Here is a 25,807-nt window from a genome sequence, read left to right on the forward strand (position 1 = left end):
AGGGAGTATTAAGGCAACTTTAAACAAAGACTTCACCACAAAGGCTGTCATTATTTTGTTCAAAACAACTGCTGCTTTGCTTGTGGAAGTAGATCTGCCCACATATTTCTCAAGCGTATCCACGGAGGGCGGTTGCGACATAGCTCCGAAGTAGACAATGGGGATGAACAATCCCGCATGGCATTTACGATTCACTCATCAGCCGCCCCTTGGCTCCCCTCACCCGCGGGCTGAGCACGCTTGGGGCACGCAGCGGCCTCGCCGGGCCCGAGCCCCTCTCCCCGGGGCACAGCCCTGCCTCGGCCGCCTGCAGGCCGGGGGGCTCCGGGGCCGCCATAGCGGCGGGGAGGCGGGCACGGCCCGGCATGGCCGCGGCCTCGGCCTCCTCGGGGCGGGCGGCCCCGGGTGCGCTCCGCCCTCAGCCTCCGGGACCAGGAGGAGGAGGAGGAGGAGGAGGAGGAGGACACGGGCAGTTTTGGTGTCCTCTTGTCACTTGCAGTCATCTCTCTGAGGTCTTGGCCGTGCTGCGCTCTGTACAGAAATGTCTCTGTGTTAAAATGTGATTTTTATTTTTTATTTTTTCCCCTCAAAAACAACAACAACAACAACAAAGCTGTAACGCCGCGCCCAGAGCGGAGCGGTGTGCGGGTTAATGTGCGAGGAGGGCACGCGTGCAGCCTTGCTCGAGACTTCCCCAGGAAGTCAGCGCGGCTGCTGAGCGCAGCACCGGGCGGTCCCAGGCTCCTTCCAGCCCTCCTGCCCCAGCTGTGCTGCCTGAGAAACTCCTGCTACAGGGCTGCAGTGACGCTGGACGTGAGTACTGCGTGTGGAAATCTTTAAAGCGCTTTCTCTACTTACTCAGCAGTCAGGCTGGGAAAGAGTGGGGTAGCAGGGAGAGCGCTATGGAGGTGAAAGCTGCTAGAGCTGAGAACATTGCTAGAAAGAAATAACATGGCTGTCTGCCTTGGTGTGGCAGAGTTCCCCTGCTTGAGATGGCACCAAGCCTGGGTGCACCTTTTCGCACTGCTAGCTGCCGGGTAGCTGAGGTGCCCTGTGCTCTCTAGTCACTGCTGCCGACATCAAGCAGGCTGTGAGCTGTGCTGTTAGTGATGCAAGTCCTCTCACAGATGTGTTAAGTGCTCCTCTGCAGCCTCTTTTCTGTTCTCTGAGTCTATACGCCTGAACTAAATGTAAACCAGGAAACCTTACATGACCTTTATTGGTCAAGCTAGTTGTTAAAAGCCAAAACGAAACTAAGGGAGTAGAATAAAGTTAGTTGCTGACGTCCAAAAGAAGTATGTGCTATGTCAACAGTCTCTTTGATATGCTGTGTCAAAATTCAAACAGCAGTAAGCATGTTAAAGATCCTGTCACTATTTATTACAAGAGCAAGTTCTGTCCAGTCCTTGTTAAGTCTGGGCAGGTAATTTTGACAGCACAGAGCAGTGTTTGTATAGCTGAAAGTGGGCTTGTCCTGATACAGTTACAGACACACGTAGTAGTGCTCTGCATTAGTATCCAGACACAGTAAACCAAGAATCATCCTGAAGCTCTTCTTATTACTTGGGCTTTTATCTATAGGGAAAATGAGTCAATAGACTAAAATTTCAAGCAGTGACTTTGTGCTTCTGTGCATGTTTCACTTTTTTGTTGTAGGTTCTCCTAATTACAATCTTTAGGAATATTATGACTTTTTATAACTAACTTTCATAATACAAAATTTCTGTTTCCTCTTCTTAACATATTATATGCTAATTACACACCAGTCTTTTTTTTTTTTTTTTCCTCGTATGTGTGGAATTAGAAATCCAGTGTAATTTACTAAACAAAGCAAATTTCCATTAAAACATGAACATGCTTCATACATCTTAGTTGTTAATACAGTTTTAATTTGGATATGTATTTCCTCAGGCCTTTGGGTGCTTTTCAGGTGAGACTGACAATTTTCCTCTCCCAACATCAATGTCACAGACTGATAAAAGACAAACTCTAGTAATCAGTCAGTCATGATGATGTCATCATAGCTGCACTGTTTTCTTGCTGGTTTCCACTAGGGTCTTCTGAACTAAAATCTCAGCATGTGTTGCTTATCAGTGGAAAGTGTCCTTCTTATATAAAAGTTTAGGGGCTATTAGAGCTATTTGCTGTCCCTGTTGTCCTTATGCTTCAGTTTCAGGGGCCAAAGCAATATGCAGAATAAACATTATTCCATTGATCAGATAACAGCATTTTCTGAAGCCCCCAATCAAGCTGTTATTTGACCAAATGTAGGACTCAAATGAAAAAGGAGATTATTGTCTTTACGCTTTTTTGCAACTTTGTCTCTGGAAAAAGCCATTTCTCTGTGCCTGCCTGTCCTGTTAAGTCATACCAGTTTGCAAAAGAAGTGTCATAATGTTTGCTACTTTATCTTTCTTTCACAGTCTACTTCCTGAAGATGTTTGTTTTTTCTCCCAGACTCTTCTACAGTGTAGCCTTTCTGATTACTCTGTGTAACATTATTGTCTTTACTTGGTACTTTCATCTGTCTGAAGAAATGTGATTTTGGAGGCAGGGCAGAATCTTATGTGAAGGCTCCTTTTGTCTCTCAGTGTTTTAACTTGGCTATGTGGTTTATCATGCAAAAAGCTGTCTTGCTTGCTTGGTTGTCGAATTAAAATAGCAGTAGGTAAAATCATAAATAGGTCTATAAAGCTCAGTATCACTTTATTAATTCCTGCTGTTCAAGTGAAAAGACTCAAATTCACTTTAAATGCAGAACTCCTAAGGAAATTGAATATCCTGCAGTTAATTGTTTACTTTTTTTTTTTTTTTTTTGGTTTGTGTGTGTACAGTACATGAATATAACACATCTTATATGACAGAAATTGTTTTGTTTTGGCTATCTTTATCAAAAGTTTAGTTCTACATTATTAGTCACTTTTGTATATGACATAGCACACAGTAAGTTTCATGATTTTTTTTTGTGTGCTCATTTTCACCTTGTTAGTGAAAATCCTGCATCTCTCTCTCTGTCTCTTTCTGAAACTAGGTCAGAAAAAGTTGCCAGGTAAGGTTTATTTAGTGACATTGTATCTTAAAGTAGGCTATGCTGTTTACCTTGATAATATGTATATCCATCACAAATTATAGAAGCATTAACATTTGAAATAAATAAGTAGCTTAATGGCTGCAATTCCTTTACAATTTGGCAAAAACTTGTAATAAATCTATCTGGGTAGTAACTGGTAGACAGTTACTGCCCCAACCCCACACCTGTACTGAAGTTTTGACACATTTTGCAAGCTGGGAGTCCATCTCCTGTGTAGAGGAGCTCTGCCACAGATGTTTTGCAGAAGTGCAGGTGTCAGGCTTGTAACTTGGTCCAGTCGCATGATAACAGTGGAGAAATGGACTCTTGCGTATAAACAGCTGTGGATTAGAATTGCAATGAATTTCCTAAAGTTAGCTGTTATGGCTGAATCAGCAGTCTTTACTGCCGTCAAAATGGGCTTTTCTTTTTTGGCCGTTATAAGAGAGGATTAATTTTAAAGCCTTCATGAAAAAAAAGGGATATCAGTTGTGTAGTGAGTGTTCTTGGAAGGGGGACATAGACTATACACAGGGTATCTGCATGTGCTGCAGTCTGTGGGGCTGTCAAAATGAGGAAGTTGGAAAGTAGGTTTGGTAAGGCGTTAAAAATTGCATGTAAATATGTACTTGTGCTCCTATTTCTGGCATCTAAGAGGCAGCATTTGAAATGCTGTGCTGTATTTGTACAGTAAGCATTTGTGGTTTTTAGACTTGTGCTGAGTGAAAGTTGCCTGTTGGTGAAAGTTAAGGTGGTTTTCTGTTTGTTTGTCTTTTTCCCCTGATTTCCAGGGTTCACAAGGTGATAGGTAGACCAGTCAAATGCCTGTTTTTGTAGAGGCTCTTATAGGTTTATAACAAGAACTGGCACTAATTTGTTTTTAGCAGCATTTTTTTTTAAACATCATTTTAGTAGCTGACTTGCATTTGGAGGGAATTTCATCCTTAGACATCATACTTTACTTACAGTGGGTTTCTAATATCAGCCTTGGTCAATCCAACATGAATGTCCAATGTTAACTTCAAGGTTTCTTTAATGAGTCACTCCTAGCACATGAGCTGACCACAAGTATAGTCTTACTTTTCCTAAAGTATAGTTGCACGGGAAGTGTATGCATCTTTGTTTATTGGAGAGGGGTTCTTCTGAGTCCAAAAAACAAACCAACCAAAGAAAAACCCTCAAAGCTGATCTCACCCATTAGTTTATGAAAGTTAGAATATAAAAACTGGAAAATCAGGCATAGCCTTGAAAAAGATCCTCATTTTAATCATTGTAAATGTAGAGTTGATATTGCCTGCTTTTTCTGAAGTACTTCTGTTTTTCTGTGTTTCTACACTTGTAATTGGATAAGTAAAAGATTTCCTTTAACAACTTTTTTTTTTTTTTTTTTTTTTTTTTTTTTTTTTTTTTTTTACAGCTATCTGATTAACAAAATGAAGCCTGCTAAGTTGCACTATTGGATTTTGGGTTGTTTTTCTATGGCGTTATGTTGTTGGTGTACTTCAGATAAATTCCATCAAAGGTAAGATATGATTAAAAATGAAACTCCTAATAGTTATTTCTTAAAGGCAGAACATTATAGTTTAACTTCTAATGAGTGTAACTTTTCTTGCTTTACTATGTGCTCTTTTTGATGTGTTTTAATGTATTTTTTCATAGACTGGTAAAGTGATTCACATACGTTAGCTGGGGGAGTGGAGGACATGCCTAGAAGGAGAGCTTTATTAAAAATAAAAACCAATAAAAACTGCAATTACTCCTATGGGATGAATTGCACCAACTGTATACTTCTGCTTGTTTGTTTGGCCTTTTTTTTTTTTTTTTCTTTTTTCTTTTTGCATGCTATTTTCTCAGTTCCATTAGTTTTATTTTATTTTTTTTTTCATACAGCATCCCAGCTGGGGCTAGGTGTGCAGCCTTTTGGTTATTGCTGCACTTGGCAAAATCTGGGCTCAGATGTTGACTTGTTGGTGACTTAGACACTGTCCTGAGGTTTCTCAAATTCATGGGACTTGAGCTATGGCTTGGCCATGGTGGCAACAGTGATAGCACCTCTGAATAGAGGCACGGTGCTGAACTGCATGGAGCAGGGTAACTTCTGTTGAAAACAAAGGGAGACATTCCTGATGTATTGAAAATGTCTTTCCTTGGATTCTAGTACTGAGTTTAAGTTTCTAAAACTTACATTTTTAAATAACCTAGATTAACTTTCTGACCTATCATTAGCCAAAACATGTATTTTAGGAGAACTTGTTGGTTGTCGTTGTGGAAATTCACCTACTATTTCAAATACAGGTGAAAGATTATATTTTTCTAAGCAAGGAAATTAAGTGCTCTATAATATTAGGGAACTCTTGTATTCAGGTTTCTACAGTAAAAAATAGTTAGAAGCATTAATAGCTTTCATTGTGACTATGCCTGATTTGTTCTAGACCTATTTGGTTAAATTATTTAGAAAACACATATGCATGTGAATACTTAAGAATAAATATGACCATTACAGACTAGCAAAACCAGAAGGGAAAAAAAAAAAAGGAACTGATGTAACATGAGAATATCCCTACAAGTTGAGAAATAGCTTTCTCACATAATTTTTTTTTTTTTTTTTTTTTTTTTTAATACAAACTCCAGCAGGCAAAAATACGGAGACATGGCTACTGGCTTCCAGAAAATAATTATTTTGACACTTCTGCACATAGTGCTGTCAGTTTGAACAAGTCAAATTTTTGCTGTTCTTTTTTTTTTTTTTTTTCACCTGTTGTTTAATATAGTTACTTAATATGGTTGCTTTATAGCTTAATGCATCTGTTGCAGTGTCTGAAGCAACCAGTTTTTATCCACTTCCAGTTTATCCAGAATGGCTTCTTGGAATTGTTGGAAAATGAAGATGCTTCTGTAGAAGTGTTGAAGATACTATTTAAAATGTCATTTTAAACAAATCATGCATCATTTTTTAAACAATTTTTAAACTTTTTATTATTTTTTCTTGTGTAGGAATAAGATAGTACTTTTGACTCTGTGAATTATAGGTCTCTTTGTCCTAAAAGGCTTTGAAGCACAAGTGCTTTTGTAAAATATGGGATATTCCTTCTTTAGTTCTTAGGTACGGTCTTACAGGCTGTTTGTCACAGTTTGATAATTTTTTGATAACTTTTTTCAAGTTTGATACTTGAAAATTAGTTAATTTATGTTAAGCATTTAAAAATGCAATGTTTGTCTAGAAAATGATGAATTAAGCATTTGAGGTTTATGGTTGTTACTTTTTTATTCTGATTTTTTATTCAAAATTTTTTTTTTTGTCTGAAAGGTTGGTGACACTTGCCAGATCAAATTACATCTCCTGTAGTGTCAACTGTGTTGTTTGTGGTTGTCTGTAGTCTTTTATTTCAGAAGAGTACTTACAGTTCCAGGAATGCTGTATACTTTCTTTTTAGCTAATGCACCCATCAAGCAGAATTAGAAGATTCTTAATATCCTAAGCAAGTATCTGTTGTTGTTGTTAAAGCTTGCCAGTAGGCACCTTCCTAAATATAAAACAGAATACCACATTTTTTCCATATCTTAAGAAATAGGAAGCATATGGAGCCAGACATGGAATTTGTTTAACAATGACGGGGTATTAGCAGGTTTCTAAATATGCTGTTTCTAAGTGATCTCTCATAGTTTGGTCCTGCAGTGTTTGGAGTTCTGTTGCAATAGAAGCTGTAAACAGAACCAGCCAGCTATAAAGGCAATATGTTATCTTATATATATATAGTAGACATTGTGCTGCTAACTGGAGGTGTTGTTCTTTTTAAAATACTTGAGAAAAAAATATATATTTTCTTTCTCCAGTGACAGCCACCCTCATACCTGGAAGAAGCTTTATCTTGCTCATCATTGGCCAGTGACTGTATGTAAGGTGAGATTTTTGTGTTTCTTTCTCCTTTATTCTGTCAAAGGGAGCCTTGGACAATAAATGTTTGAAAAGAGAGTAAATAAAGCCCCTTAAGCATTTAATCTTGTTTATACACCTATATCTTTATAAAAGGTTTGACTGATCTTGGTGCAGCTTTTGTAACTTCTTGGTTTTTCTCTAGTGTAGCTATAAACGAGAGAATCATGGCATGCTACAACTATAATAGTCAATGTGGGACATACTGTACTCTGTCTTAATTGTTACATGTTTTTTCATCTCTCATTAGTCCTAGACTTTTACCAGACTCTGTAAGCAGACTTGCATGCCTCGTTTGACTGAAGACAGCAGATTAGTATTAAACTGTTTGCTGCACAACAAGGTTTAGTTTTATAATGTTGGCTTCAAAGTTTTAATGATAACGGACCAAATATGGATTTGGTCTGGAAAAAGACAGTGCTGCAAAGCTGTGGGTGTCTTGCAGCATTTCTATGTTTGGGGGTAGGAATGAAAAATGAACCTAACCTCCCAATATATGTGTTTCAAGAACATAAATAAGAATTGTAATTTTATGCACCTTTTGCTATTAAATACCTATTACCATCTGGTAAGTAGAACATTTTTTTAATGCGGGAAATCTTTGAAGGCCTCTTCTTATACAGTTGAATTAAAATATGCTGTACTTCAAAGTGGAAGATGTGATCAGATTTACTGACACAAGGATTAAGTACTCAGAGGGTAATACAAAAGGTTTAGTCTCAGTCAAATGGTTTTGAAGCTAAAAAGGTCCCACTTCAGGGACATTTAGGTTTATTTATTACAATAGTATAGTCTTTTTTTTTTTTTTTTTTTTAAATGCTCTAGGTACTTTTTAATTTCTCATTCGTATTTTTGGAACTACATATAAAAACAGTAGCAGCAAAACTTACATAATGACAGAAACTTCTGTGGAGAAAACGATGTGCTTTACATTAGTTAAATGTATAGGGAAGATACCAGTATGAAAGCTCTGTATTTAACTGAGACCAAGGAGTAGCCATTGTTCTGGTTTATGTTTGTTTGCACTTTTTTTTGAGGTGGGTCAGAGGGAGACCTGATGCACTTTGTGTCTGATTTTTTTTTTTTTCTTTTGCTTAACAAACATCACTGTAACTAACTTCAGGCAGAGGTGTTGGTCTTCTGGAATACGTAGCACCTGGCTTGAGTGGGCATTCAGACTCAGTAGAAGTTCAAAGCCTCTGCATAAGTGAATGAGATGCAGAGTCATGAAGAGTGAGAAAAACAATCACTTTGGGCACTATGTGTGGGCTGCTACTCTTAATTCTAGGATACTGCTGTTGGTAAATTGGCAAATAACCTGTATGTACTTACAGTGAAATTGCAGTGAATAATTGAGGATACGAAGCTTCAGAAAATCTAGGCTTTCATACACATTATGTTAATTCCTTTCTGACAGAAGCATCCCAAAGGAGGGAAGAAAAAATGAAATTAAAATCGTGTGAAATGACTTTTTGCCCAGTTTTACTTCCCTGAGTCATATGAAGAAATGGAGTTCCAATTCCACTCTTCTAACAGCTTTCTTTTTGTTAAGCTACGTATTAACTTAGAGGCGTTCCCAAATCCTGATGTTTCTTTCTTTTTTTTTTTCTTCTTTTAAAAAAAGTATATAGTTTATTCAGCATCTGCAGTGTATTTATGTATGATTGCTATTTTATTTCAGTGAGGACATATTTTTAAATCATTCTTGAGTTTTAAAATGTTGACATGATATCAAAAGAAAAAACAGTATCTGGGTGAAGGAAACTGCATAATGCTTTATATCACTTATGTTTACAAAAAGTTCTGTTACGCTACTTTGTGCAAGTACTTAGTAGTTTATGCTTCCTGTGTAAAGGAACATGGTTACAGGCAGGGGACTTCACTTCATACTGTATTCTTTATAGGTGTGTGGATGATCTGCATCTTAGCTCCTTTTTTGTTTGTATGTCTGAGTGCATCAAAAAGCGTTTAAGATTTTCAGAGTCCTGAAAGGCCTTTTCTTAAAATGTAGTGGACACATTTCATCATCCTAGAAATTTGAGACTGTACATCTCTCGGCTCTTCCTGTGCTTTAAGCTGTATGCAATTTTGTTCGACTGGTGTTTTTTTTTAATACTAAGTATGATCTGTACAATTAAACTGGAAAGTACATGTTTTAGAAAAAAAAAAATATGGTAAGTTCAAACTTGTACTTTTCAGTCTCAAATGAGTGTGAATCCTGTTAGGCGGAAGTAGGAGAAACTCAAGGGCAGCCAGAGGGACTTTTTCCTCGCCTGTTATGGGGTTATGAAGGTCTTTAATTCTTGAAGTTAGAGAAATGTTATGATTACAGCTTTTGTTTCTTGGAGATTGTAAAAAGGGAAGATCTTTTCTGGGTGTCCCCTTGTGAAATGGGGCAAATCTGATGCAAGTGTGTATGCTATTCAGTTTCTGCTGTGGTAAGAATGGGAAGGATTATGAAGAAATGGTTACCAAACCCTGTTGTGAACTTTTTACTACGTGTATGTGCTGATTCACTACGTATAGGTGCCGCACAGGCCCACTGCTGCTTTTCTTGGTGTTACCGGCCACATAGTTAGCTTGGGTGGGTCTGGTTGTCAGATTATTTTAAAACAGGAAAAGGAAATGTTCCTTTTTCCAATTAACCTGATCTGGAAGAGTTTCTGAGGTCCAGTGCCTACTTGTAAATACACGTTTGTAACTCCATTTCAAGTTGGCAGCTGCCTGAGTTTGAATCAATCCCTCAGCAGTCAGTATAGGGTAAACAGGAAGGCTAACACAAAGTGTTTTGCAGAAGTAGCAGGGATACCCAGCTTCTCATGCTTGCGTATTTTACAATATTGGTTTAAGGGAAACGTTGGAAAAATACCGTGGGTAGTAGAAAGGAAAGGTGAATGAAGCTGGCCAAAATGCTGTATGACCTTCTGTGTCACAGGTGGCACTGACTGTATGGTGCTGCCAGCCTGCAGCATAATACCAACATCATGAAATGTGTAGAAAAAATAGCTAACCAGGTTAGTGCTGCAATAGGGTAGAGCTGATTCTTGGCATCCTACAAACCTAAAAGTAAAAGGACACTAGATTTTCATTCACTTCTGTCCAAAGTGTTTAGGTGCTAACTGGCTTGAGGGGGCTTTTATCCACAGAAAACAAGCTGGTGACTTTTAGTGCCATGCCATTGAGCTTTTCAAAGTCAGTGTGGGGTCTTATCTGGTCTTTAGGGAGACTTTAAGATGTTGGCAGTCTAATCACATTTTGACCATTTAGCTTTCCTTCTGACTACAGAATATATTGTTTCAGATTGGAAACAAAATGGGTCCTGGGTCTCAGTCTAAACCCTGATTGAGTAAGCTGCCTTGAATTTTAAATGCTGTGGGGTTTCCTTTAGCTTGAATGGGAACTGCGGTAAAAGATTGGGTAAGAAGCACAACTGCACTGTTCTTGTTCCCACCCTGGTTGCACAAGCTGATTATCTGGCAGGCTGTTTTTCAGGGGGTGATTACCCACTGGCTATTGATTTACTGTATTTTGGGCTGGATAGCTGCAGTCTTTCAGCTCCACAAAGCTTGTGTCATTACAAGAACAGTGTCGTTTAGATGCTTCCAAAATGTGTTTGCTGAAAACCTGTCAGGAATAAACGCTGTTGCTGGGTTTAATTGCTTCTGTTTGTTGGTGGCAGGAGAGAAGCGGAAGGAAATTGGCACATAACAAGAAAGTCTTGCAGATCCTGCAGTTTTGCAGCCACTGGTTTGTGGCATGCAGAAGGCAATTAGTGAGATTACAGGTCTCCCTGCACTTGTCTACACTGTTCTTGTTCCAGTATCACATAAAAGGCATTGTAGCATAATTAAGGCAGGGTATGGGATGCAAGCTAAAAAGGAAAGCAATTATTTTGGGGAAGGAAAGTCTCAAGAGGCTGTTATTTAATGGAGAAAAGTGTTTACTCAAAAGATCTCTAATTATTAAGTGGGGTAATCAAGGAAAACGCAGTAATGTTATTCTGTGATGTTTGAGTGTAGAAATTTTTGTCTGTTGAGGAATATATATTCTGCTCTAAACAAGAGTTAACATTTAGGATATTTCTCCTGTATTATCAGAAGTTTTGGCTGGGGGTGTTGTTGGTAGGAATATATATGTTCTTTCCTCCTTTTTATCCCTTTCCTTGTCCCTCAAGTCAAAACACTTAGAAACACATTCTAATAATTTTACTTGGAATAAGTGCTTTTTTTTTTGTAATCTACTCTTTTTTTTTTTTTTCTTCTATTTTTAATATAAGACCAAAAGTACTCTTGGACACTTAAAGTATGCTTGTCCAATATTATAGTTTATTTTGATATATTTTTTTTAATTTTATTTTAGTGGTTCTGCACTCCTTGAAAAGATCCAATCATGAGAAAAACACCTAGAATTGCCACCCAGAATATAAGATAAATGTAGAATTAGCTCTATTCATGACCTGTGTCTTCTTTTCATACTGCCCATTCAGGATTCCCCCCCGATGTTCACTTAATTTGCTTCAAAACTTTAATGCCTGCTGTTGTCAGCTAAGCTCACAATTCATAACAGGTTCAAGTAACTGGAGGTCACTTGAACTGGTCTGGGCAAGTAAAAACTATCATGTCTTAATAGTGCTTTGGGCAACCAGTGAATGAGCTTTTATTTTCCCTCTAAACCATTATCCCTGGGTACACATAACAAATATTCTACTTTTTTTTTTTTTTTTTTTTTTTTCCACAGCAGACTGCTAATGATTGTCAAGACCCTCCGGAGTACTGGACAATTCATGGACTGTGGTATGACTGTAGATTGTTTTTATTTCAACCTGGAAAGGGTGAAATTTAAGTTTCATATTAGGATGTTTAGTGATGTTTTTGAAGTGCTCGATCTATCTGTTTAATCTTACAATTGCTTCATACAAAAGCCTTTGTTTTGTTGGAAATCTAAAATCTATGTTTTGATATAAAACTACTGTGCACTCTTGTATATCCCATGATTCACTGAGCTACTAAAATCTTCTTGTCACATGAGCATTTTATTTATACAACTCTTTATAACATCACTGATGTTCTCAAACAGAAAGGGAAGTATGGTTTCCTCTTGTTCTTTTTCTTCCTGAGTACACAGGATTTGTTAATGTCTCATGACCGCCTGTGCCTTTAAGTACCTTAACTCAGCACAAATAATATAAAAGTACATGAAAAACTAATTTGTTTCAAAGGAATCAACTACCTGTATTCATTGTCCATGGCAGCAATTTGAAGGTTTTCATGACAAACATAGGGGAGAATTCAGGACAGGAGGTTGGTAAGCTGTATGTCCTGGAGAGGTGAACGGCATTATGTATAGATTTCCAGTGACTTTCTAGTGGTACTTGCAAAATTGTCACTTGGTGCAATGGTTGGGAAGGTCAGTGTCATCAGTGACATGATGTGCAAGACTCCTCCATATCATTACTCCCCCTATGCACTGTTTACAGAGGGTGATCCATTCAAAGGTCTCAGAGCCTCTACATGGGAAAAGTTTTAGCCATAACTTATATAATGATTAATATATTTTTACTTATAAAACACTGTACATGGATTACTTGCATATTTAAATCAAATTTATAGCTATAATCTTGCATATTTAAGACTCAGGGTAGTAATAGGTTGCTCTTACTATTAGTGACTTGGAAGACTATCTTTTTTGACTTCTGTTTTGCTTTTCTAGGCCTGACAAAAGTGAAGAATGTAATAGGACATGGCATTTCAATGTCACAGAGATTAAGGTATTTATTTTAAAACATGAAATTAAAAAAATGTCATACCAAGCAGAGCTGAGTGCCATTACTTTTGCACTTCCTATGTGCAAAATCTGTAGCTCATAGTATATCACTGTTAGTGTAGTTTGCTGAGAGGTATGTTCTTTTAAGGAGTCAAAAAATTCATTAGGTGCTTCTGGTATGAATTGAAATTGCAGTGCTTGTGTTCATTAGTGGCTATTCATCTATTCAAACTCAGCTTTGCAGACATGTGATTTGTCTTTTTCAGGTACTTCTTCCTTACCAAAAAAATCTAGAGAACATAGGTACAGATCTCCACTGGTAATAAGTACCTGTGAAAAAATGCGGAGCCATTTTGTGTTCCCTGTTCCATTTTCCACTGAAAAGCCAGAACACAGAAAATAAGACAGAGTTTCTATGTGTCTTCTCCAGTGGGAATAGTCCTCTCACAAAGAAAAAAAAAAAAGAAAAAAAGTTTATTTACATATTTATTAAAAATACCCATGTTTAACTTGCAGAATTGCACAGAACAGTTGAGGCTGGAGGGGGACTCTGGAGGCCGTGAGGTCCAACCCCCTCACATAAGTGGGGATGGGAGACTTGAGTCTACATCTGTGAAAAGCTCCATAATTGAACAATTTCTGCAGGGACAGTAGAAGGAAAATCTTACTTCAAGGCAGTGTGTCAGTGTTAATATACTCAGATAGTCACATCTACCTGTCACCACCACCAACAGCATTTTCAAAATAATGGGGAAAAGGACTTCTCTTATTTTTCTGCAAGTAAATGTTTATTTTGGGCCTACTGAAAGAAAAGGCTTCAGTTTTAGAAAATTTATCAATATATATAAATTGTGTATGAAAAAGTTTTTCAGCTGCAGGTAAGTTTTTACTGATAAATTACTTGTGTTATTTTTAGGATCTTATGCCAGACATGAGACGCTATTGGCCAGATGTAATTCATTCATCTTTGAATCGCACCCATTTCTGGTGAGTACAAACAAAATTAAAAAGTATTTTGGATATTATTTTACAAAAAAGTCAATCTGAATTAGTAATTTTTCAGGTAAGATGTTACGCATGAGAAGCAGCATCCAGGAATCCACTGAAAGTGATACATCTTCACCTGTTTGTTTCTTGTTTTTTTTTGTTTTTTTTTTTTTTTTCTCTTAAAGTTTTCTTGCTATAGCACCTGCAAAATGCATACTGTTGAAGAAGGGACTATGGCAGCAATTTTGGAGAAGTGGAACTTAGTGAAAGAGAGAGAGAGAATGCGTTTGTTTTCTTTGTCCCCAGGGAGGAGAAGCGGCTGCTGCTGACACATTTAAATCTACATAGCAGTTGTGCTCTAGGGATGTGAAAACCTGCTGCAAGAACAGCTCTCAGGCCTCTTCCAAGCTGGCTTCACTGTGTTGCTGGCTTTGAGAGACCTTTCCTTTTGGACTTTCACACAGTGGAGGGAATGGACGAATAGGATTCCTTGTATGGTCCTAGACTTTCCTATTTACTTAGCAGCCTAAATCAGACCAAATGGGAATTTGTTTAGTGATCAACCTGCTTGGCTTATAGGAAAGGAAAAGACTTAGACCTCTCCTTACAACAGTTTTCCTTCTTTTCTATGTTTCTTTTTACTTCTAAATCATCAGACACTTGGACTGAAGAGCAGTATGACTATTATCTGAGTTTGCAGGGGCTTCAGTTTGAGTTGCCCCAGTCAATGTAATCTGTTCTTCCAGATCTACTGTGAAAGCAGTAACATCAGATAAGATGTAGAGTGTGTAGCTTTAAATGCTGCTGCTTCTAGCTGTCTCAGCTCTAAGTGCCTCTGGGGCTTTCCTTTGGATTGGAGGACTATTTCCTCCCTGTTTCACTAGGGGAGAACTTTGAAGGGAATGGGTGTTAATTTTAGTCTTGTCCTTGTTCTACAGAAGATCTGTGTCCTCCAAGTCCTACACTGGTCTTACAAGTGTCTCATGGCAGTCTGAACTTGTAAATGTCAAAAGTGGTAATCTCTCTTTCTCCTTGCACTATTCCAAGGAGAGCATGACTGCCTCTTTCAGTGGTATCAGAAGTTTATGCCAATTTAAACCATTCCTGGAATAAGAACAAGAAAATGTGTCCTAAATCTAGCACCTCCCATGCCCTGAACACCTACCTGTTCATGGAAACAAGTGCATACCAGTCCTTGTTTTACTAACAGAGATACTTTGGTAGACAGTAGATATAAACAGATACAAGGTCTTTTTAGCTTCAGTTCAAGGCTAGCAAACAGAATTTATTTTAATACCTGGAAACGTCACTAGTATACAAGTGATAGAAAAATTAGATTAGAACACCATAATCAATATTTTGATTGACAGAGTAATTCACTCCTTTTCAGTATGGTGACAAGTGCACTATAACTGGCGGTTCTAATTGCAGATTTTGTAAATGCAAGTTTTTAAGTTTTTAAGCTAGTTGAAAGCCAATAAAATCCTGTTGTACATCTTAATTCAGTTAAAATATTTACTTCGATTTTTTTTAAACCATGTTTATCTCTAGTGTTAAACAACCCCCCCCCCCCAAAAAAAAAAAAAAAAAAAGGAAGGACCAATATGGCAGAAAAGAGAATCTGAAAGTAAATCTGGTTTTCATTGTTGTACACTGAAGGCACCTCAGTTAAGTAAACAACATAAGCAGTGACAAGCAAAATGGTTGTTGGATATCTCAGTGTATCACAGCAGGGTTTTTCCGTGACTGCTGTAATTTCATAGTATGTTTCTTCGTTTCTTCATGTGTCTACCTCTAACTGTAGTTCTGGCTTAAAGAATTTGAACTGGACAGGGTCTAATTGCTTATAACAGGATAGAGGGGTATGGGTGCTTTGGATCTCAAAATTTACAAACTGAAATTGGTTGTAACCTGTTATACATTCATCTTAAATATTTTGTGGGCAGCACTTGCAGACCTTAGTTCCTATCCCAAGGAACCAGTTTTCAGGCTGGGTTGTTTCTACAGCCCTTGGATCCATCTGATGTGCTTCCAACTTTGTCTGCAATATCTCCATGACTTTGAACTTGGGGGAACTCTGTCCTTGTACATAAGAAGAAGCAAAGTCTCTTCTGATGTTCAACATTTTTTCCATACAAATGAGTTCCACTATTTGATTCCTTTGTATTTCTGCAGCCCCTTAAGATGTCATTTGTAGGATTTAGCTTCCAGATATGCAAGTGTAGCATTGATTCTTAAGAGCATTATCAAGAAAATTATGGAGAAGGACAAATTATATAGTGGCACCCAATTTAACGCTGCAACCTTCACTCCTGTATGCTTGCCAAAGTACTTGTGTCCTATGAGGAGGAAAAAATGTCACGAAGTTCTTGTAACATATACACTCTGTGTTACTGCCTAGCTTATAACTATGAAGAGTTACAGAAGGGAGGCTGGTCTTCGTGAATACAAGAGGCTATGTTCTGCATATGAGTTAAGGCTCAAGTAAAATGACCTTGTCAGTTGCAGCCTACGTGAAGGATAATGTCTCAGTGAATAGCACTGAGATGTTAATTCTTTCAATTTCTAAACAAACTGTTTTATTATTCCCTGTTACCCACAACTGCTTCATTTCCTACCTGCTTCGGTTTGTATTTAAGTGGAAGAGGTGAAGGTGAAATTTCGTATGCCTGTGCTCGAGCGGTCAGAATTAGCTATATTTGCGTCACTTTGTTTTTCCACATTGCTGTACTGCAAAAAATCAAGTAACAATGTGAAAAGAAATGTTATCTTAAAGTTGCTGTAATTGTTTTATAGTAACTCTAAACTGTCTCTCCAGTCTGGAACACTCACAAGACTGATTCAAAAACTTGGGCCCAGTGTGTCCTTGGCTTGCTGCAGCTGATGAAGTATGGGCACTGTCTGTGGGTAGCTCTGTGCCTTTCCATTCAGCATCCCCACAGCCCTCTGGCCTGGCCACTGTTACCAGTGCAAACTGGACCTAACCATTCCAACAGCAGCTTCATGTTAGCAGTGATATGCTTCTTGAGCACCATCAGATCTTTGGCCCTCTATTTCTGCCTTCTTTCTGGAAACAGCAGGACGTTTAAATTCACATACCACTGACAGACTGTAAAAGACAGTCACAACACTTTACCATAAGGTTTTCACACATGCATAAATACACATTTTTCTGAAGAAAAATAGGCATCCTACATGCAAATCCTTGCCTCCAGCTTATTGCTGCTCCAGTAGCTATTTGCATTTGATTGTTGTCTGCCTCTGGTCCAAACCAACTGCTCAGTGAGTATCTCTTGCCAAATTTACCTGAAATAGTTTCAATTTCCTTTAAAAAAAATAGTCTCTTCTGTCATCAGTAATTTCAAGTCCCTTGTTGGGAAACCTGCTCTTTGACCCATGTGAAGTGGACTTCTGCAGGTGGTAAGAAATTTGCTTAATGTGCAGTCAAGTGTTACAACCACGATGAGAACACTTAACTAGGCTGAATTTGGGAACTTAGAGTTAAAATCTTCTCTCCTGCCTCAAACCTGTTGACACTACAAATTTATTTATTCATTCTCTGTTTAGAAGTAGCATACAAATTTCTCTAGATCCAAGCGTAATTTAGTCAAAGTGTTTTAATTCCTTAAAAAAAATCTAATTATTATAAATGGACAATTCAAAGGCAGATTTTCATGTGAAAACAAAATTGTCCTTGTGCTTCTCTGCCATTCCATTACTAAGACATCATAAAGTCAGGGAATGCTCTGGTAGTGATAGGGATTTGTGATTAGATGGTAATTATTTGTGCATATTTATTTCACAGAATCACAGAATTTCTAGGTTGGAAGAGACCTCAAGATCATCGAGTCCAACCTCTGACCTAATGCTAACAGTCCCCACTAAACCATATCCCTAAGCTCTACATCTAAATGTCTTTTAAAGACTTCCAGGGATGGTGACTCCACCACTTCCCTGGGCAGCCTGTTCCAATGTACAAGTGGCTTATGAAAACTTGAAAAACAAAATAAAAACTGTGGTGGTCTTACTAAAAAATATACTGGTTCAATAAACTTAAGAATTGATACAAATGTATTTTGAATTTTACATTTTTTGTTCTGTTTCTCACAGAATCTCACAGAATCTCTAGGTTGGAAGAGACCTCAAGATCATCAAGTCCAACCTCTAACCTAACACTAACAGTACCCACTAAACCATATCCCTAAGTTCTACATCTAAACGTCTTTTGAAGACTTCCAGGGATGGTGACTCCACCACCTCCCTGGGCAGCCCGTTCCAGTGCCTAACAACCCTTTCAGTAAAGAAATTCTTCCTAACATCTAACCTAAAACTCCCCTTGCGGGGAGTTTGTCTTCCTTCAAATTACAGGAATTGTTTTCTTTTGCATTCTATTCCATGCTGTAATTCAAATGGTAGGAGTGATGGTTTTTTTTTGTTTGTTCATTTGTTTTTTGTATGAGCAGTATTTTTTGTGTGCAATATCACACTTCTTACTTAGACCCTTTAAGATTCTTGACTTTAAGATTTATCAAGGTTCTTCATATTTGCAAATAATGTTTTCTGAAACTTGAATTTTGCTTACGTCCTGTAGGAGACATGAATGGGAGAAACATGGGACTTGTGCAGCCACACTTGAGGTCCTCAATTCTCAGAAGAAATACTTTGGTAAAACCCTGGAGCTCTACCAGCATGTTAATCTTAATGGGTATGTTAGTGAACTCTATGGTCTGCTCTTATTTCAAATAGTTTCTAAACGTTTAAAATCTAACTTTAAGAAATTAGTATAAACATCTGATGGCAGAGGGAAAATCAGTATTAGTGTAAATTATTTCTGGTACTGGAATTCAGAGGAGTTGTCTACTTTGAGAAGAATGTCTCTGGTCACTTCAGAGTCTGTTAAGGCAGCTGCATGCTTCACAGAAACCTTTTAGACAATGTAAGCCAGAACATTTTGAGCAGCTGTATCAGCTATATCTCACTACCAAAAGGTATGGTACCTGTAGACTTATAAACCATGCATTGAACCTCTCAGACCTCTGAGTCATGCCTAAACACTCAACCGTGTTTAGAAAAGCAATGTTCTGCTCAGAGGGAAGGACAAGCTGCAGGCAAAATTGTGCAGAACATCTTGGGAAGGGGTTGAGAGCTAGCAGCAAGAGAGGGTGTCCCAAAGGGCAATGTGTACAAACACTTTATATGCACAACATGGGTGCCAATGAATGTCAAACATGCAGAGTCCTTTCCTGACAAATGCTTGGTGTGAGTGGTAAAGGGTTTGACTCAGATTTGTTGACCAGGAATTTTTTTATTTTTTTTTCTGGTGCGTGTGTGTAAAAACACAGTATCAGAGAGGAGAAAAGTTGTCCTTTTGTATCTAGAAATGTATATTTTAAAAAAATAAAATTAAAAAAACAGTTCATGTTCTGTCAGTGTCTTGTCCAGGCAGTCTCTTTAACAGTGTCTCATTCGTATGCACAAAGAAAATGTCTTTATTCCATCCCTCTCCTGTTTTTGCAGGTGTCTTGTAAAACTTAATCATATTTTTCTAGACACAGTGCTTAAGAGCATGTCATATGTAGTGTTAAAATTAATAATGTCTGATAAGTCAATTGCCTAAGTAGTGGTGATGGTGTGATTAAAACATTTTACAGATGGCACAGTGACCGATTATGTGACTCTGTATCAGCATGTGTAATGAAAAATAATAGAGACTGAAACATCTTGAAGCTAATTGCTCATAGCATATTCTGCATTGTAAAAATGAACATAATTAATTTAATCTTCACTGAAAAGAGTAAAGACTGCTAATGTTCTCATTGTGCTTCATTTATAGTTTTATGAGAAAAAGTAGTGTTAGAGTGATTAAAACTTTCCAAATGAGAAGTTATTAAAAAGAGGATGTCATACAGGCTCCTGTAAGAATGACAGAACATCACCTCTTTTATTGGTCTGCTCATATGCAGTGTCAAATGACTTTCATAAACAGGGAGACCTTTAGACAATTGGGTTAAATTTCCTCAGTGCAGAACTTGATCTTGGAAGGGCTGAGCATTATTAGCACTTACGGTTTAAATCATGAGATATGCTGAACATTCCCAGTTATTACTGAAGAAGCCAGGACTTGAATACTCGGAACCTGTTGGGTCCTGAGTTTTGTTAGAAGTCCACACTTTAAATTGTTCTCAGGACTGAATCTAAAGGAAGGGGTGTATATAAGCTACAGCATATTGAGAGTTGCCTTGTTTCTATTATGTGAACAACCGTTGTATTAAAAAAACATTCTTACAAAGTGATTTTGGAAATGTTTCTGCTCTGACTTTGATGTTGATCCTTGTGCCTCGTCCCTCTCTGTGTGTGCTGTGTACCAGTTGTCCCACCCAGGTCCTCCCTGCATTAGAACACAAGGGTGTGTCAAGCAGCCTCACAAATCTGCCTCAGTTCCTTCACAGGGGTCAGAGTACAGGGGTATGGCTTGGGGCAGGGGAAAGGAAACAGTTAAACTATATGTCCTGCCTGGCACTCAACAGAGCATATGGAGATCCAGCAAACGACAGTAGCATAGTTCTTTCCTCTAGCTGCCTCTGAAGACTGGACTCTCCCAGCTCCTCCAAGCTAGGAGAGAGGGTTTGTGCTGACCCTGCTAAGCTGGGTGGGCAGTGGCCTCTCAGAAAAGGAAACCTTCCCTTGGCCTGGCAGAGTATGGAGGACAACTTTCTTTTGCTCCCTCTCATTGTAATGCTTGCCAGGTTCTCATTAAGATTATTCATTTGCCTTATGGTTATGAAGTTATATTTGCATACAGGAACCATGAAAATGTGTTCTATCTTTGTTTCAGTTATCTCCAGAAGGCTGGGATAAAGCCAAGCAGTACATATTACCAGGTAAGAAGCAATCTTTTATATGAAACAAAATCACGTGTACTTCTTTCAGCATAAGTTAATTAATTTATAGAGAGTAAATGATCTTATTTTTTTAATTGCTTTTTTTTTTTTTTTTTTTTTAAGTTGTGCTTTTCTAAAACTTTTTGCAAAATTAGAGATGTGAGACCTGTTGGAAGATGTGCTAGTGACTTAATAAATTATATAAGCTTTTTAATTTTTCAGATGACTGCCATAAAAGAAGGTCTTACAAAATTTTATGGTGTAACACCAAAGATCCAGTGTCTTCCTCCAGAAGAGGTAAAAACAAACACACACACACAACCACTTTGCCACTTTCAAACAAATAAACACTTTCTATCAAAAAACAAAAATAGTGAAAAATCTGAAGCGTGGTCTGGGTGTTCTTTTTGGGTGCAGCTCCTTAGAGATCAGATATTGCTCAGTTCTTAGAATTGAGTTCACAAAAGCATTGCCTGCATGCTGGCACCACAAATTTAAGCTTATGTTAATCTGTAGCCATTTCTTAACATAGAAATATTGTTAATGGAGGAACTATCCATTCTGTATGTAGCAGCTTTGCTGTTAGGTACCTATAAAGTAGGAGCTTTGGGTTTTAGAGCCCTATTTGCCTTAAAAGATTTGAACCCTCATCTCTTGCACGAATGCTGTAACCATCATGCTAGAAGTGAACTGTAGTTGAGTACTTTCTGCTCCTGCTAAAGCTTAATTGCCATATAGCAAATTGCTAGAACCAACAAGAATGAGCTGCAAGGAGCCCATACACAGACGGCAATTTTACAAAAACTTGCCAAGATACAGTTGCTGTTGGAGTTTAATAGCTCTTGTGTTGTCAGCTCATTTGCTTTAGTAGTGCTCTGAGGTTTTTGTACTCAGATGTCACTTCACATGAAAAAGAATTCAAGGATAAAATTATTTTTAAATGTATTTTTAAGTTGCTCTAAGCAGCAAAAATAATGAGTTGAATGTGGTTTGAACCCTCACCCACATCATGATGTTGAAGAAATACAGAGCTAACACAACCCCCAGTTTCTATCTCTGTTCACTGTAGTTCTGCCATTGTTTTTAGTACAATAGGGATACTGCTCATGTTATGTGACAGTAATTTACAGCTTGAATCTCCTGTGGTTAACAGCTAAAGCTAATGGGTAGTAGAAAAGACAGAGGACACCCCAGGTATTTAAAGGTAGTCCCTTTCAGGGACCTAATATTGTCAATGTCTGAAGGGCCATATTTGGAGACTGATGCTTAAAACATGTTACCCCCTCCATTGCAGTGTTCTGAGACTTCTTAAAACAAAAAGCCAAAATTAAAATAATTTTTTTAATAGAGTAAATTTTTTATTTTTTCTTATATTCTTAGTGGATTCAAAATGAGTTATTTTTTTCCATATGCATTTTATTATGTGTGTGCATTCTCCGGGATTTTTCCTGTAATCTCCTTTCCTATATGAAAGATTTTCATGCCTTCTTTCCTTCTTTCCAGTCAATATTTTTTCACTAGTCTGTTCTGAAATCCAGAAACTACATTTCTGCTAATTTTGGCAGCCTACTTCTGTGTTCTTTTCAGTAAAAAAACTATTACAAAAACAATTTTTTTGGTGAACTTTCTTTGCCTCAATTCACATTCTTTTGAAAAAAATGATGAAAGATGAGTTTTGGGTCAAACATATCCTTTAATATTCACAGAGTTCAAACAGAGCTCCTCTCTAAGATGAACAGCTTCTGTGTACTGGACAACTTTGGCAAATGCTAAAATAATGCCCTATCCCTGGAGGTGTTCAAGGCCAGATTGGATGAAGTCCTGGGCAACCTGATCTAGTGGGCCCATGACAAGGGTGTTGGAACTAGATGATATTTAATGTCCCTTCCAACCTGAGCCATTCTATGATAATCTGTCACAGCATTTCATAATGAGGCTTACTAGTTAAGCAGATTCCCCAAACTGTTACTGAATTATGGCGATGGAATGTGTTTTCTTATCTGCTTGCTCCTTAAAGGCAAGTATGTGCTATGAACTGTTTGAAGTGTATACCTCTAATATCTGCCCCCTTCATATTTTTCATGAGGCAACTGTACAGAAAGCACTACTGTATTCAATAGACAGGTAGTATATCTGAAGAATTGGTTTATTATCTTCTCCACGATAAACTGAGCTCATTCCTCATGTTTCTAGGGTGAAAAAGCACAAACAATTGGTCAGATTGAATTCTGCTTCACCAAGGAATTGCAGCTGAGAAACTGCACAGAGCCGAAGGGTGAATCCAGCAGATTGCAGACTGACTTGCAGCTTGGAAGTCGGGAGCTGTCTGTCTGCAGTGACACTCTTCCAGTCTATTATCCTTCACAGGTCCAACATCGCAAATGAAGCCACAAGAATTTGAAAAACTGTTTAAACAAAACAAATCAACAACAACAAATCCCTTAAACAGTATACCTTGGAAAACAGTCTTGACTTAGCAATATTACAAAACCCTGTTTATTTCAGGATGCTGTGTGGATTTTTGCTGGCGAAAAAAAAGTCTTTTGCCATTAAAGAAGGAAGGTCCATATTCTAGAATTGGTTCCTTAGGCTGAAGTCTTGAATTGTTGCTCTGATATTGATGGGATCTTTATCTGATTTATAGCTCTGCCTGGACTTCTTGGCTCATTTTTAATTTGAATAAGTGTTCAAACTAGAGATGTGACTTCTTAGTTTCCTATGCAGTTCAGTCTGCCACTTTAGCCACTTCTGTTTTGTGCCGGTGATTCAGAAAAATTAAATAATTCTTTGTTTTGAAAGGATGTTTATCAGCTTGAGATGAGATGACAATTTCTTGAGAAGAAAATATTGTAAATCAGAAGAACTTGAGACCTATCTGGAGATCCTTTCCCAGATAATACCAGCTGCCTTGTGTAAATTTGCTTTCCAGAAGTTCTGAGCAAAGACCACGTCCTTTGAAGCATTAAACCTTTCCTCACCCAGAGATCAGAAAGAACCAAAGACGACAACCTTTACATAACTCCTTAGTGAATGAAATAGCATGCACTGGGTCTTGGCTTCTCTGCCAAAAGGACCCCCAGAAGCCTGTAGTTGCAGCCTTGCCTGTTCTTAGATTGACTTTGTTACAGTGACTTCATACAGTCATGAAGAATGACAGATCTTAAGTTACCTGCTGGCATAGTAAAATAGTGTTAGACCTTAGAAACACATTATTCTTAATATTTCATAGTATTTGAATATTTAACATTTCCATAGAAGTGTGGGCCCAAACTTTATTTAAAAATGAGATTGTCGCAAAATCACTTGGCTCTAAGAAACCGCTTTTTATAGGTAAGCAGTAAACACTGCAGGAATTTCAGTGAAAAGTACAAATGTTAGCAGTAGTGTTTTTCTGTCCATTAACAGTTGATAACAATCCACAAAGTTGGATGTTTCCAAATAAAACCAGATTTGGGTAATATCCTCTACACAGTGCTGTGTTGATGCAAGTGTCTCAAGTTGTCTTTCAAAAGACAATTGTGGCTCAAAGAAACACCTGTTAGAAAAAATAGAACTGTAAAAACATCAAATGCAGTGTTAAGAACATATTTATCATGTATTTTGGGTTTAGAAACCATTCACGTTTACTCCCATTTTGACTGCCCCTGCCCCTTTCATTTAAGGCTCAGTTTGCCTTTCCAGAATGCTGTCATTTTTTTTCAAATTCTCACTTTAGAAACTTGGATTTTTTTTTATTATTATTTTTAATACCCAAGTAATAAGTATGATTTGCACTCTTTTATGTCTACATTTCAGTAAAGTGAGGGTGTCTCTTTCAGAATGTCTTCCTTCCTGAGAGCAGGAGCATAACTACTGTAACCTATTTGAAGCATGCTATACAGCCTTTAAAGTTACTCTTTCCCCTTCCACCCCTAGGGTTTTACTGGAAGTACTAGAAATAGACCTTTGTCATCAAAACTGTGGAATTCTGAAGGGAAAAGACTTAGGATGCAACATGATATTTGCTATATAAAGCAATAAATTTACTGTTGTTTTAAATATGTTAGTATTCTTGGGTGAACTGGTTTCAAATGCTGTTTGATTGTATTAAATCTGAGATAGAAGTCTTTTTTCCAGTGATTTTTGGATGGTAAGGCTAAGATTGATACTTTCATCCTTTTTCAGACATCATTTTTCAGCAGTGTATAACAGGATGAGTCTTGCTGCTGACTGTGTCTGCACAGTTCATACTGAATTCAGTGAGAACTTTGCATGTATTCAGAGTGCAAAAGGTTACTCAAAGACCAGAAATAATCTACTGCTTATCAGTAATTTTTGGACATTTCACTGACATTCCCTGAAACAGTCAGAAAAGGTATGTTATCGTCTGGAAATACTGTGGTGATTCAATAGTTTCTCAGGGATTGACTTAAATAATTATGTGTAATATTCTGATACTAAGAACAGCAGACAGCACTTTCTAAAATTCCCATATGTATGTATATTTTTGTGTGTATTGTGTATGGTAACATGTTTGTAACTGTACTGGCTCTGGCTGGGATGTTAACTTTCCCTGTGGCAGCCCATACAGTGCTGTGCTCTGCACTTGCAGCTAGAACAGCAGTGGTATCACACCAGTGCTGCGTCTGCTGCTGAGCAATATTGGCACCGCATCAGGACTTTGTGTAATCCCCCGGGAGCCAGCAGGCTGGGGGTGAGCATTAGGTGAGGAAGGAACATCACCAGGGCAGCTGACCTAAACAAACCAAAGGCATATTCCATACCATATGGTGTCACACTCAGCATTTTTTTGTCACACTCCTTCCCTTTTTCCACCTTTTATTGCTTTTTATAGCAGTACAGACCCAGTACAGCAACTAAGGACACTGCTAGAGGGTTGCTTTATTCATGAGTTGTGTTTAAGAAATTGTTAATGTTCAAAAGCTAATAAAAGATGAATACAAAATCACAATGAGTTCAGTTAAATTAAATTCTTCCATTTCTGTTTCAGCATTACCAAGTTTTCCATTGCTGCATTTGTGATTCTATGCAGGACTTTAATTTTATGTTTTTGATACTGCCATGTGTTATGGTACTGATCTAACATAACACGCTAAAGCCCGGGACAGTATTAGGGCACTGCATAGGGTGTTAGCTCTCGAAGGCTGGGATTGCTCTGCTTAGTTCCTGTCT

The 25,807-nt window shown here is 37.8% G+C and overlaps 1 protein-coding gene across 2 annotated transcripts; it reads left to right on the forward strand.

Annotated features, from left to right (window-relative positions):
- The first annotated feature begins 426 nt into the window (after positions 1-426).
- RNASET2 (ribonuclease T2) lies at positions 427-25,586 on the forward strand. 2 transcript variants are annotated; one of them, XM_068676927.1, is made up of 10 exons: positions 427-813; positions 4,488-4,592; positions 6,905-6,971; positions 11,745-11,797; positions 12,714-12,771; positions 13,684-13,754; positions 18,346-18,459; positions 20,590-20,635; positions 20,858-20,932; positions 22,829-25,586. In XM_068676927.1, the coding sequence occupies exons 2-10, from the start codon at positions 4,504-4,506 to the stop codon at positions 23,018-23,020; spliced, it is 765 nt and encodes a 254-aa protein (XP_068533028.1). In that variant the 5' UTR covers positions 427-813; positions 4,488-4,503; the 3' UTR covers positions 23,021-25,586. The 2 variants fall into 2 exon arrangements, with proteins under 2 accessions (XP_068533028.1, XP_068533026.1); XM_068676925.1 differs by having other exon boundaries at positions 429-813; positions 11,742-11,797.
- Positions 25,587-25,807: the final 221 nt, after the last annotated feature.

The sequence above is a fragment of the Anas acuta genome, chromosome 3 (genome assembly GCF_963932015.1).
Source record: "Anas acuta chromosome 3, bAnaAcu1.1, whole genome shotgun sequence".
Lineage (NCBI taxonomy): Eukaryota > Metazoa > Chordata > Aves > Anseriformes > Anatidae > Anas > Anas acuta.

Bases quoted from the DNA above. Each gene is read 5' to 3' on its own strand.
- RNASET2 (XM_068676925.1), top strand. From the start codon at position 4,504: ATGAAGCCTGCTAAGTTGCACTATTGGATTTTGGGTTGTTTTTCTATG. The intron at 11,798-12,713 runs GTATGACTGTAG...TTGCTTTTCTAG, and splicing joins TGGACAATTCATGGACTGTG to GCCTGACAAAAGTGAAGAAT. The intron at 20,636-20,857 runs GTAAGAAGCAAT...TTAATTTTTCAG, and splicing joins CAAGCAGTACATATTACCAG to ATGACTGCCATAAAAGAAGG.